Here is a 14,040-nt window from a genome sequence, read left to right as displayed (position 1 = left end):
TCCACTTGTTTTCTTGCAAAGTTCCAGATACAACAGAACAGAATACTTAGTCACTCTCCTCACACACAGACACATGGAGTTTCTCCACTTCTTTGAAAACAAGTAGGCTCACAAGTAATGGAGGAAAAAAAGTCTCCCAGTTACTATTTTTTGCATCTTGACAATTAAAAAACTCCTCCACAACCAATAAACCATCATTTCCTTCCAAGTGACCCACATATGACTGAAATAACCCATGTCCATGGATTTCAGCCTGTTACGTTAACACTTGCTTCCCTACTAGGGAAGAAGGAAATGCAGACAGAAGAGTTACATCAGACTGAGAAAGTCACTCTCTTAAGCAAATAGGGCACTGAAATCCAGAAGTCTGAAAAAGGCTGCCAAAAATCAGTAAAAACTTTCTACTCTTTATGATAGTAACTGTTGTAAACAGAAGTTAAAATTATACTTGCATAGACAAGTGCCACTCAAAATAAGACTGCTAATTTACTGTTGAATCAGTATCAGAACAGACCTACCACTTCTCCAAGGATTCCTCTCTGAAATCTGTTAAACTGCACTCCCATTGGATAAGAATGTGGACTGAGATAGACAGAACAACAATCCTAAGCACAGCAATTTTCATCTTTAGTCAAGTCTTGCTTTTTTATCTGTGCCATAGAATAAACTATAACTAAACTTTCCTTTTCACTTTATTGACCAATTCATTCAAGAGATAATCAGCAAAAAAAACCTGGTCTCATGATTATTCATTTCAGCTGGGTCATTTCAAAAGGGGTTTTTTTGAGTCAGATGTGAAGATTTGTTCTGTCTCAGTTCCCAAGGAGGTATCCTGGAGCCTTTTATTTAGCCATAAATCTAACCGACTACCTATTTTCACGGCTGGAAAGAACTACCTTTTTCCTCCAAAATAAGGTGACAAATACCACACTTCAAGTTTCACTTAAACTTCAGGACAAATTAAACTTCCTGTAAAAATAACACAAGGAGTTGAAATGTGAACAGGTGGTTTGGGTTTATGATTGGTTGTTGGTTTTTTCTTTTTTTCAAGTGTGGAAGCGTGGAAGAAAGAATTTCTGGTGAAATGCACATGCTGTTAGCATGTGTTACGCTTGTGCAAAAGCCAGAAGCCACCAATATTCCCAGCCACTGCTTGCTGTTGGTGGTATCCGAGAATGACTCAATCATTCTGAATTATTATTTTTTAATTGTTGAATAAATACAAGTGAAAAACACATTCAACAAATTCATTATGGGTCTATAATGCTGGGGTTTTTTTGAATTTCATCTGTATTTTCTCACTGCACTCAGTTCCCTCAGAACTGCTTTGGAAGTACCCCTCAGACTTGGTCAGCTCTGCACCAAGCTGCCCACTTTTGAGGGCATGGGTGACTACCACATATCATCCCCTCCGTTCCTTCTCTTCTAGAATTTTAGCATTAATTATTTATTTATTGACTACCAAACACTATTTGGTGGAGTCCTAACCATATGATTGCACTGCCTGGTTCCTACCTTACTAATTCCTCTTCATTTGTGGCCAACAATGGAAATCCCTGAGTTTTCTTAATAGATCTCCAGCCACTTAAATTCTCTTTGGTTTTCCAACACTCCTAGCTAAGCTTTTCATTAAAACAGGACTGAGTATAATTCTTACATTCTTCTTCTCTGCTTTGCCTCCTAATTTCTGAACTTTTTTTTCATCTCCCTGAAGTCTAAAATTATGCACAGGAATACCTGCATCTGAAACAAACTATACTAACCATCTGCCTCAACCGCCTTGCTTCTGCCCTCTCTTCCCAAGTAATCTATAGCCCTCTACTTATTCTGACTCCAGACCCCAGCTCCTTAAAATTCAATTTGCTCAGGCACAGCAAGTAATCTGCACAGCAGCCCAGAAATTATTACATAATGTATTCAGCTTCACAAACCTTTACTGGATCCTCTTACACTGCTGGCTGCGGAACAGATTTCCCATCTTCAGATTGTTTCTTACATTCTCCCAGTGCCGACTTTCTAACAAGATTTGCATGTTGGTGAAAGAGGCTTTCCTCTATGCTGCCTCCTTCACCTGAACCTAGCTGCCTTTCTCCTGTGGTGCTCACAGACCACAACACTAAGTTCCATAATACTTCTCTCCCTCAGAGTCAGCTGCAGCTCATCTCTCTCTTTTTCTGTTTACTTCCTGCAATTCTTTGTAAATTATGCAGTCGCATAAACATGCTCAGGAAAATTAAACTGCCTTATTCACAGTAATTTTGATCTAGGATCCCAAAGGTACAAGCTAATTTGTAAAATAAATCACTGTAGATCTTTCAGAGTTGCATATTTCTTTTTTGTTCAACTACATACTTCAACTACTCACAACTGCAAGAGAACACATAAAGCTTATCCCACCTCAAAGTTACTAGAAGGTGGTAAAAACAGCTCATACCCATAACTCACATTAGAGAATTATTTCTGAAAAAGTGACTTTGCTTCCCAAGTAAGTGTATTAGTAGTCACAGCATATATCTCTGCAGAGATTAATAAGCCTGACTAGGGCAACTGGGTATTAATTTTCAGATAATTCCATCTGCACAACACTCCTTACTCTATTTTTCTTGGAAGATAACAAATGTCCTTGACCAACTTCCGTAATTAGAAACTAATAATAACATCAGACAAAATGGCAGTATCTAATGCTGAACATTTTTTCTCAAATTACTTGCCCTTGTGACATTCATGCTGTCAAAATGCATCCTTATGCTTCCATCTGAAACATACATTCCATTAAGTAAGAGGCTCCTAATGTTTTATGCACAACTCCAACACTTGCCTGGGTACATCAGTTACTCAGTTTGCACATATGATTCTGGTAACAGCACATTAACACGACAAACTGCAACCGGTGTGGGCTATTCACTGCAGTCAGTTCTTGGCTTGGCTATGTCTGCTGCCAAACATGTTTCTAAACCACACAGACAAATCCAGACCCTGATTTATGAATGCCTTACTATTCAGAAAAGCACTAAACCACATGTATAACTTAAGCATGGGTAGCACTGAAACCAATAGGATTTAATGAAGTCAGTAGAAGTTAATCTAATGCTTATACACTTAAATACTCTTTTTTAAAAATCGCCAAAAACGAGAACTAACACATGCAAAATTAGAAAAGCAAGAAATACTTCATGCTTTACAAATCTTTGTGTTTGCATTTCAAGTGGTTTACTGTAATTGTTTAAAAAATGGTACTTTATCATCTCAAATGTCTGTTTATTACCTGAGTCGTTCTATGTGTCTACTGAATTCGACCAGGTAGAAACAGGATAGCGTGAGTGTCTCTGTGTGGTGACAGAAGACAAAACTGGGCTCTACCGATATTTTGTTTATTCGAATATAAAACACACTGGCTTCAGCAGAGTAACTTCTGGATCACAGCAACAAAGCTGACTTTCACAGCCAGATGAATGGCTGAGTGCTCTCCTCCTCCCTGTCTGAGACAGTGCCTCTGCCACAGGGATATGCAGTAAGACACATCAATTCCTAAGTGGCAGCAGCCTACAGCTCTGGGTACCAAAGTAAACTATGCTGATTTCATTTTGCTCTAACATGCCAGGTTCTACACTGCTGGAGACCAGGGGCTGTAGAGTTTTCCTGTTTTGGGAAGGACAGCCTGTAGTGGAAGTGCAAAGCAGGCAGTGGGGGGCAATAAGTGCCTCTGCCATCCCAAACTAAACCCCCACTGCACATGATTCAATACCATGAAAGCAAATTAGGCCTCCTAAGTCTGACAGCTTGTAAATACATTGCTGGGAGTACAAACAATTTGCAGAAAGGAAAAAATATTGCACAGGGCTTGAGGGTAAAGTAAAGAAAAGGAGTGAAAAGAGTAAAGTGTTGTATTTTAGAAAATAAGTACATCATTGTATAGGCATCTGGGATAAAAGAGCCCTGTTAATTTCTTTCCCCCCTCATCTTCCCCAAATCAAACGTTAAAAAAAATGAAAAAAACTAAAAACATCTATATCTTCTTGTCACATATTATAATTTTTATGTAAACTTATGACTTCAAGGCCATAACTCCAAGTCATAACCTTGCCAAAATTATTTCAAGAAATATGTTCAGCTAACCTTTGGGCTGGCACCTTAGGCTGGCTATTCTCTGCCTTAAGACGTAGAACGCTGCAAAACAAATATCCAAAAGAGAAATTCCAGCTTTTTTTTTTCTCTGTAAGGAGGATGGACTTGGCTGTGGTTTTTATCAACTTGTTACATTCCTGGAGAATTACATACATTCAACATTCAGAGCTTTTCTGAAACAAAAAAAATTCTGGTACACATTTAGAAATGGAAATACTTTACATCAGTATTTCATTATGAGATTTAACAAATACATTCTGATACATAAGAGTAATTAAATATAATGACGTGATGCTATTCTTATTCAATCAACTAAGGAACTACACTTTGCCATGTTTCATATAGAAAGTAGTTGTAAAAATTCTTACATTTCACCATTCAGGTTCACTGTTTCCATCAACAGAACACAAATACTTTTCTTAAAGACACAGTATCCTTTAAGTATAAAGTAATGGGTACATATTTTTAATTTAATGCTGCATCTCCACAGCTCAAACATAAAGGCTCAGCATTTGGATGCTTATTTGAGAGCAATTAAAATTACACCCATTTATATGTATCTGAACATCTGCAACCAATAGACATGTTGAATTACAAATTTACTGGTCATTTTTATAATGTTTAAAAATTTAATGTCATCTAAATTCAAAGTAATACTTAGAAACCTTCTCAGCTCTTGCTACCACATGAAACAAGATAGGCTACAAAACGTAAATAAAATGAAAACATAGATATATGTTTCAGGCTATTTGAAATCAATTCATTTGCCAATAAATTTAATGTTAGCAGCATGGCTTGTTAGGCTACACATCCTTATGACAGCAGGCTGGGACTTAAGCAACAGCAGCTCTTTGTACTTTAAGTAGCGTGTGACTGACAAGGGTTTTCTATGATTGCAACTTATACTAATTTAAATTAGTTTTAACTAGGAAGTCCCTTAGCTTTTTTTACAGTGGAAGGAAGCTCCTCAGGTTGTTCCTGGGCTTTGAGAGAAGATGCAATTACAAATACACTACAGCTGTAATTGGTCAAATCATGTTACTGATGACAATTCCTTATGAAAAAGTGGGCTGCAAAACTACTAATCTGCATACAAAGTGCATGAGGAATGCAGCAGAGAAATGGAAAAGGATACTGTATCTTTAACACAGTGAAGTCATGCTTTAAAGGCATAAAGGTTCTAAACTGGAAAAAAAAACCTGAATAAAAATAGCAAAACCTCATTTTTATTCTTGCATAGCAGTGTAAAGCAGTGTTGCAATTCTGTATAAAATGCCTTTTCTTTGAAAAGGACCAAGGATGCACAAAAATACCAGTCATTTTATAAGAAGCAGATGTGCTTCATATCAGTATTTTTTAAACATTGCCAACACAGTGCATTAATTCAGACTGTGATCTTGCAACCACAAATTCAGCAGCAAAACTCTTACAGACTTTAAGGATGTTTCTCCTAATGGATCAGCCTCCTAGAAACCAGTATTTTCACAGCTCATTTTTGACACAATCATGGTTTTATTTTTGTGCATCGTGAACTATACAGAATTGCCATTTCCACTGAAAGCAATGTTATGTGCGAGAAACAGAAGCCCTAAGCAGCCCATGGCCTCCTCTCCCATTGATGTCTCAGATGATTTATATGGGTAAACTCCCATCAACTTTAGTGTTAGCTATACAAAATCTCCCTCTATGCATCAATGACAGCGCAGCCACCACTTCCTCCCCCTCCCACCACCTCACACCTCTGTGCAGAGATTGCACAGTACGGGTGCACAGCCTTTGAGCTCATTAGGACAGGAGCAGCAGCACAGACACTGCAAGAGCCTTCCCAAGCACCGAGAGAAGGCAGCAGCATGCACAGCTCCCAGCAAAGCACTCAGTTATGCCTGCATCTGCTATACATTGACTTGTACAAGTTCTTCTCTCTCACAAGTCCTCTTTAGAACTTCCTGAAATCATATGCTTTCTACTAGGTTTGGCTAAATCTAAACACTAGCCTGACATCCTTCAATTAACACTTTTATAATGATGCAAAGCTAAGTGGAGGTGTAAATTGATGGTTTGACTTTATACCTTCTTGACTGTTCTGTCCCTAGGCTTTTTAGCCAACTGTCAGGGGTTTAGTGCAAGGTGATGGGAAACGACTTTGTTGACCTATTCTGGATTTGCCTCCTAGGTAAAACACTCAAACCTCAGCACAGGGAGATAACCAGATGGAGTCACAACAGATGGACTCTCTGAAAGAGCACACTCATCTTCACCACTTCTTGAGACAGACTTCATAGACTTTCTTATTGTTTAAGGAGAATTACACACAGAAATGGGTGAAGTAATCAAATATCACTGCTTAACAAACCCACGTCCAGTGAAATTTTATTCCTGTTAAGCATCTTCCGTTGGTCAAAATTTCTATCCATCAGACAAAATCTGCTGACTCCAACAGCCACACAGACTCCAGTCAGCAGAGGACCAGATAATAGACCTGCATTTGTTTATAGCAGCTGCAGATCCAACATTCTATTCTGTACCTATGTCAACACAACAAAAGGAACCATTTTTGCCATCACCTCTAGCAAAGGAGTTGTCCAAACCGTAACACAGAATGAGAATTCAAGCCACTTCATGTTGCTTTTCTTTTAAAAATCCTGCTTAACCTTTTGAATCTATGTTAAAGTATTATCTCTTTCTACAGTTTTTGACTGTTAAACTGCAGCTAAAATGTCGAAGCAATCTTTACATCTGTAGTGTATCTTGACTACATATAACTGGTGTACAAATCAATTACAAACAGACACACAGCCAGGTTCAAAGCAGGTGTATTTTGTTCATGAAAGGCACAAACATGTGGAAACCATTTTTACAGCTTTTGAAAGAACTACAGAGATATTTGTAAGCTGGCTAAAAAAGAGGCAGACAGACCATTAGTTTCAAGAATAATTTTGAGGGAACCTGGATAGAGGAGTGGCAAAAATACCCACAAGGAATTATTTGTTGCATTTGTGCACGATGAGTTCAAGGACTCATGTCCCAACTTGATTTTCCCTGTGTCCTTTAAAAACCCATTGAATGGGTTCTGGGTTAGGACAACACATTCAGTACCTCAGATGCAGTTGCCTTACAATGCAAAAGTATTTAGAGATTAAAAATGCACTACTTATATCTGCTTTCACCAAAAACACTCTGTCACAGGAAGTCACCTCCCCTACTCTGAGAAAAGAAACCCAGAAGAAACACTTTCTACCCTTACTTTTGCTCTGGGTTATAGCTGAGCTGTGTGCACAACAGTAAGACACAAAGCAAGACAACAACAACCCTATTTTTATACATATTTAATCAGGTACTTTATCAACATACCATCTTTCACAGAGGTAGGCTTTTGTGTGATTACTCCCACTTACAGCTATTACTCCCACTCCTACTAATTAAAGTGTGAGTAAATCCTGCAGGCTGGGCAACAACATAGGATTTTTGGACTAATTCCAGGTGGGATATTTAATATCTAACTTTAGTGCATTGATGCTGTGAGTCCATCAGTATAAAGGATCACTCTATCAATGATGAGGACACTCCACTGGAGCTAATAGTTGGTGTTTAAACAACACTTCCGCTGCTTCCAAATTAGCCTTTCTACACACTAGGTTTAACTAATGAACCCGGTTTACAAACCAAATCAAAATGTAAGAAAATCTACTTAGTTATGTTAACGATGGAAGACATGCACAGTTCTAAATCTAAGCCACTAAACAAGTGTGGATGGATTTTCAATTTACAAGGACTAAGAAATGCCAACAAATTTGAGTTACATTTGTTCGGCCCCTTTGAAAACAGGCCTGTATTTTTATCAATCTCAAAATGCATCTAGTTGCCTAAACATGGATCTCACTTGAGTGTTCAAAACCTGCAAAAAAGAAAAAGAAATAAACCAACCTCTTTCAAAGTTCTTGATTATTTCGGCCGGAAGGACACCTTCTAAGTGCATTTTCTGGAATTGGAAAGGGCATTTGGAAAGGGAATTTCATGTCACTGCAGAGTGAATATTCCTACTGGCTGAGATGTTACAGCTGACACTGACAGGTTCTGGACAGAAGTTTACAGACAGATCAGACCTACATGCACAAGTCTTGATTGGTGTGAAGAGGAGACAGAGGATGTTGTAAAGAAAGAGTGTAAATTAAAGGAGGACCCTATTTCAACTTCTTCTTACATATTTATAAGAGCAGAAGACAGCTGAGTTATGCTGACTGGCGTTGCTAAGCAGCATTAAGCGTGGTTGTGCTCCACATGCACTCCTTTGCCAGTCAAAGGGACATAAAAGGAATAACTACACACTTCACAAAACCAAGTTTAGCTAACACAGTTCAGTTTCCATATGCAGCTGTATGGATGGATTATGGATGGAAGATCAGGAGCACGGAGTTACCAAGGCTTAAGGCCCTCATGACACTTGTCAGCTGCGCCACACTCCTGCTGTGTTAGAGCTGACATATCCAGGCTTAAGCATTTGTCACAATTAAGCCATTACCTTAAATCACATGGTTGGTTTAAACAAACACATTTTTTTCTCTGTGGCAGAGGGCATGACCACATACGCTTGGTGGAGCAGCTCAGCTGGACGGCAGAAAACATATCCAGGTATGTTAGCAACCGCTTGCCCTTGCCTCATCGCAGTTCAGGTGCAAACTGGGACCACCCTGCCATGGATCTATGTGCCTGCTCCACTCTGGCTCCAGCAAGGCTCTCACCTTATATTTGTTGTCAGAAGGATAAATTCAGAGATAATTAGTGCCCACATGGTAAATTACGCATGAGTAAGCAGGTGAGAGTCCAAAGGTGCTGTAGCAGTTGCAGGCATATCCAGGATGGCTCAAACTGGTTTGAAAAACAGCAGTTACAACTCACTAACAAAGAGCTCAGCATTATTGCCTCAATATTTGAATCTTCTTTTTTGGAGACATTTACAAATTGAGTCTCACTACTAATTTTTAAGCCTGACTCTATACTTGTTTTCCTTGTACAAGTACAACTTATACTAAAAACACACAGAAAATGGTGTTTTCTAGTTGAGAAAGCCTGACATCTCTTTATGCCACTCATTTTGGGGACAGGGATAAGAGCTTTACCTTTGACCAGAGAGAAAGCAGAAGAAGTAATCATGCACTTGGCTTTTTGGAAAATTTTCAGCTATATTCCTTTGTACAGTAAAATACCCAAGTTTTCCTTTGAGGCCAGGAATGTTGCCTTCTGTGCCAGGTTAATCCTTCATACTGGGTGCCACATTCCCAAGGTGGAGAGTTGACTACAGATTTTCTATTTGGCTGCAAGCACTAAAAAGATTCACTTTCATTTAGCGTAATCTCCTGCTTTGTGATATGTCTGGAATTTTCACCACCCGCAACTGGGGCAGATTTTCTTGGTTTATTTTGCCAATAATTTGTCTCCCGTCTAAAATAAAGAAGGAGCTTCTGATGGTTTTAGTAGAATTTTCACCCCAACATCTGAGATTCTTCTGAACCACCAATTCAAAAATTATCAGTATACAAAGAAAAAAAGGGGGGAAAAATGCCTTTTGGCAACTAAATGATAATTGTATTCCTTTGAAAGTCTGGTCCCAATTACTGGGGATGACCACAGAAAATACCTATCAACATGCCTTCTAAATATGCATGGAGACTAATTTGTGAATAATGTACTAAAATGCAGTGGAAGGAGGTGAGAATTCACCTACCTTTAGCCTTAAGGAAAAAAAAAGCATTTATAGTATCTGGAAAAGCTAACACTAAAATTACCCCACTGACAAAATTCAAAGAACAAAAAATAAAATATACTTTCTGTGTATTATTACTTTTGTCTCAGTTTCAATTTTTAATTATGAATCTTTTGATAGTATCACTTTATGTTATTCCTGTCTCCCAAGATCATAAAAATGCAACCACAAATCAGATTTGGTAATAATGAGAAACTGACTTCCACCTAAACATGAGCTGTAATTTATGGTCACAACATGGGAGGCAACTTGTCTAAGAAAAGGGCCACAGTGACACAGTAGTCTGGACTCTTTTGGTTTTGGTTTGGTTTTTTTTAAACAATGCAAATTATTGATATTTGCCAGTTAAGCCTTCATAGCCTCAAAGTTTTAAACACACAATGATTTTTCAAATAAAACTGCATCATGAAAGGTGAACATAGATCCTATTGCCTCTGGAGTAGCCTCAATCAATCTACTACATATTCTCCTTCCTTCTTCATAAATATTCACACTAAGGAAAGGCATGAATACTTGTTACCAATTAGAGCCCTAAAAATCAAAATTATTCATGGTATGGCCTGGGAGGCATCAGCCTGAGAACTCTGCATCAAAGAAACAGAATGAGACATGTTGTATTCCAGAAGTACTTTCCATAGCATTTTACTAGTCATCTTATATATCTATTAAACACTGTGGGCTTCTAACATATTTGGGAAGAGAGAAACCAATCTTGATGTTTACAAATTTGAACAAAACCTTTGCTGAGAGTTGCATTTCCAAGGCTTTTCCTATCTTTTGCCAAATATTTGCCACCTACAGTCACTGCCCTGCAGACTGTGAAACTTACAGCATTTAACAGGGATTTACTTTGAAAATGACTTGGCAGAAAATGATCTTGTCTACATATGTTTGTATCTAAATTTTAAAAAAACCCCAAAAACTAAGGACCAGTGTTTATAGGCTTGCTCTTGCAAAAACTTCAGGATGTCCCTCATGTATGAGTGTTAAATACATGAGCAAGCATCCCCAGTATCAAAGGCTATAATTTTAACAAGCTGAGGTCTCTACAACACTCCTAACAATTTTAACTTCTACACAGTACTAGCTGCCTCCACAATACCTATTGAAGGTGTAGTTAATGATGAAGACTTATCTAGTTGCTTATCGTGCAGTCACATTAAAGATCCTAGATAGATGTAAGAATCTCAGAGATGTTTCTCTTCACATGTGACCCGATAAAAGGATGCTGTCAGGCAGATTTATTCCCTTAGTTTGGGGTTACTGAAAGAATACTTGAACTTAATGCTAATTGGAACATTTCCATCAATTTTCTAAGCGAAATACAAATAATTTGGGTTTCCTTCTTGGATGCAAGTATTAATGCCCTGCAGTACCTGTAACATGACTCAGTGTAGTTACATCATGTTATCAGATCAGAGCATGAGATGAAGCAGAAACCAAACCAAAATTTCCAAATTCTCATTGCCTCAACTCCATTTTACCCTACCCCTTTTCAGTCCTGTTAAAAACAGACAGAATTTTAACGTGACAGCATCCTTCTAAGTCAGTCAGGCTCACACGTGCAAAAGCCTAGGCCCTGCATTGTAAGGATGTGTGTGAAGACACAAAAGACGTGACTAGGCGTGTACAAGCCTTCTCTACAAGTGAGTAGAAGCCCCAGCAGCAGTGATACTCACGCTGGCACTGTCCCCAGGACACTCGGGCCCAGCCCCAGCAGCAGTCAATTCTGCTTCCAAATCGACACAGTCCAGAAGATGAGAGCATTTGTCTGGGCCACCTGTACAAGACAGTTCAACAAAGTCTAGTGAAACACTTTGAAAGTAGCTAAAATCATCCTAGAGTTAAAAAAAAAAAAAAATCTACCAACCAACCAAAAACCCCAAAAGACAAAGAACACCAAAAACCTCTCCTGCATAGAGATACAAATTTTTTTTTTTTTTTACTTTTTTTGAGGAGAGTAACTGCTCTCAGCTGAGCCTAGGATATTCCTAACATTAATAGTTTGTTTAGTTCAAAAAATGCAAATGACAATAGGTGAAGAGAGGAAAAGATAATTAGGGTAACTCAGCAAAGCCTGAAAAAAGCTGACATGCTTTGCATTACACTCACTGCTGCCACTCCCAGGCTGGCACTGAGCAGTTTCAAAAGTCTGAAACAGACTATAGTATGGAATAAATGCCATCATAAAGTTTGGGCATTGTTTTACTTCACAATATATGGCAAAATTTTCTCACAGATACGGCCAAACTTTCTCACTGAAACATTAAAGGAAAAAAAGAATAAAAACAAAAGCTTCTTGGGCTGTTAAGCAGAAATTAAATACAAAGGGAAAGCTGCAGTCTTCCCTATGTTCCAAGGAAAAGATACCACGGCCGCATGCAGTTATAAAGTATTTACACAAATCGGTAATGTCTTTTTAACGACAGGCTGAAGTCCCGTGAGCGCTGCATTTGAACAAACCTTTAAAAAATAAGAAACCCTGGGGAGGGCGGGGGTCGCGCTGGCCGCTCGTCCCGCCCGGCGCAGCGCCCGCTCCCTGCGGCGCCGCCGGTCGCGACACCTGACACGACACGACGCGACGCGGCCCGCGGGCACGCGCGCCCCGAGCTTCGTGTTAAAACTTGAGTCGCGATCTCCGCCGCCGTCTGTTTCAAGTGCCTCCGGGCGCCCATAAGCTAATTTTATCTCTACAGCACGCGATGCGCTTTGTTTTTAATTCTTGCGGGACGCAGCCCCGCCAGAGCAATAAACTTATCTTACACCTAAGCCCGTGTTTAGGCTGCCGAGCAACGCGCGGTACTCGGCAAGGGGCGGGAGGCTCGGGGGGGGCCGGGAGAGTCTGTGCCGGGGAGCCCCGGGAGCGGCACCGGGGCCCCGCGCCTCCACCTGCAGCCCCCCCGGCCAGCCGTGCCCGCGGGCACCGCCGCCGGCATCGGGGGACCGGGAGCGCCACACGAGACCCGCCGACGGCTCCGGCCGCCCCCGCCTCGCCGGGAGGCAGCCCCGGGGGCCGGTGCCAGGCAGGAGCCCGCGGGCCACCTCAGCGCTCGGCGTCAAAAGGGGGAGAGCCCGGGCTCCCCCCGCTCTCCCCGCGGCAGCTCCGAGCTGCCCGAGGGAACGCCGACTTGGCCCTACCCGGCCGGTCCCGGCCGCCGCCCCCGCTCTCCCCGCGCCTACCTTCTGTCAAACTCCCCGGCCGCCCCTAGCGAGAGGCAGGACGCCAGGAGCAGCCGCAGGGAGAGCTCCATGGCCGGCGGGGGCTCCGCGGCGGTGGCGGAGCGGCGGTGGCGGAGGCGCTCCCGCTCCCGGGTGGGCGAGGGCCCCGCTGCCGCCCAGGCTGGCCGCGCTGCCACAGCTCCGGAGCGGCGGCGAGCTCCGCGCCCTCCCTTTCCCTCTCCCTCTCCCGGTCCTTGCCCGCCCGCCTGGCTGCCGGGCGGAGGAGGCGCGGCGCGGGGAGCGGCAGCGCCGCCCGCCCCCGGCAGAGGCGCCCGCGGCCCGCCCGCCTCCCCCTGCGAGGGGCACCTGGCGTGCGTGGGACACCTGGGGCGGGAGAGAGCGGCAACCAGCCCCAGCTACTGCGGACAGCGAGGCACAAACCGCAGTCTGGGGGCACTAAGCAGGGTGGGCTTTGTTATCATGAGCTTTTGTATCTTGAACTTCCTGAAGGAAGATGGTTACACCCTTCTCTCTGCAAAGCTCCCATCTAAAGCCAGGAGCGTTAAGATTTGGCCTTCTTTTACCAACCAAACCTCCCCAAAACCAAAGCTTTTTGAAAGGCTTACAAGGTGTATATGACTTTTTCTGCCTCAAACACTCCTATTAATAGCTCTCGGTGTTGGTGTGTATGATAATCAGGTGCCCAGCCCTTGTCCAGAAGAAAAAGTGACAAGTTTAAACACTAACTGCACAGCATGTAACGTGCTTGCACCACTACGGACAGCAATGACTGCATCTGTACTCACCGTTAACATGTTAAAATACAGCCCTTAGTTTTCTTCGGTTTCTATGAACTACGGCTTTGGGACTTACAAAGGACACTTCAATAGCAGCCTGTCACCAGTGTAGGGTCAGAGCTGCTCCAAGATCTCTCTGATTAGAGACAGATGGGGTCAACCACTTGGACTGGGTTGCAGCATTGGTTTGATTTGTGC

The 14,040-nt window shown here is 41.6% G+C and overlaps 1 protein-coding gene across 4 annotated transcripts in view; it reads right to left on the bottom strand.

Moving 5' to 3' along the window:
• NPNT (nephronectin) overlaps positions 1 to 13,303 on the bottom strand; it is a 48,626-nt gene extending 35,323 nt beyond the window's left edge. Inside the window, exons 1-3 of one of the 4 annotated variants that reach the window (XM_042049704.1) lie at positions 13,067 to 13,303; positions 11,566 to 11,666; positions 4,117 to 4,167 (exon numbers count right to left, since the gene is read on the bottom strand). In XM_042049704.1, the coding sequence (XP_041905638.1) occupies positions 4,117 to 4,167; positions 11,566 to 11,666; positions 13,067 to 13,137 (223 nt within the window). In that variant the 5' untranslated portion in view covers positions 13,138 to 13,303. The remainder of the gene's footprint in view (positions 1 to 4,116; positions 4,168 to 11,565; positions 11,667 to 13,066) is intronic. The other 3 variants (XM_042049703.1, XM_042049701.1, XM_042049702.1) reach the window with 3 other exon arrangements.
• Positions 13,304 to 14,040: the final 737 nt, after the last annotated feature.

This window comes from Corvus kubaryi, unplaced genomic scaffold (assembly GCF_017639235.1).
Source record: "Corvus kubaryi isolate FWS band 111438036 unplaced genomic scaffold, C.kubaryi_AGA036_p1.0 71, whole genome shotgun sequence".
Taxonomy (NCBI): domain Eukaryota; kingdom Metazoa; phylum Chordata; class Aves; order Passeriformes; family Corvidae; genus Corvus; species Corvus kubaryi.
This window is presented reverse-complemented; position numbering and strand designations above follow the sequence as displayed.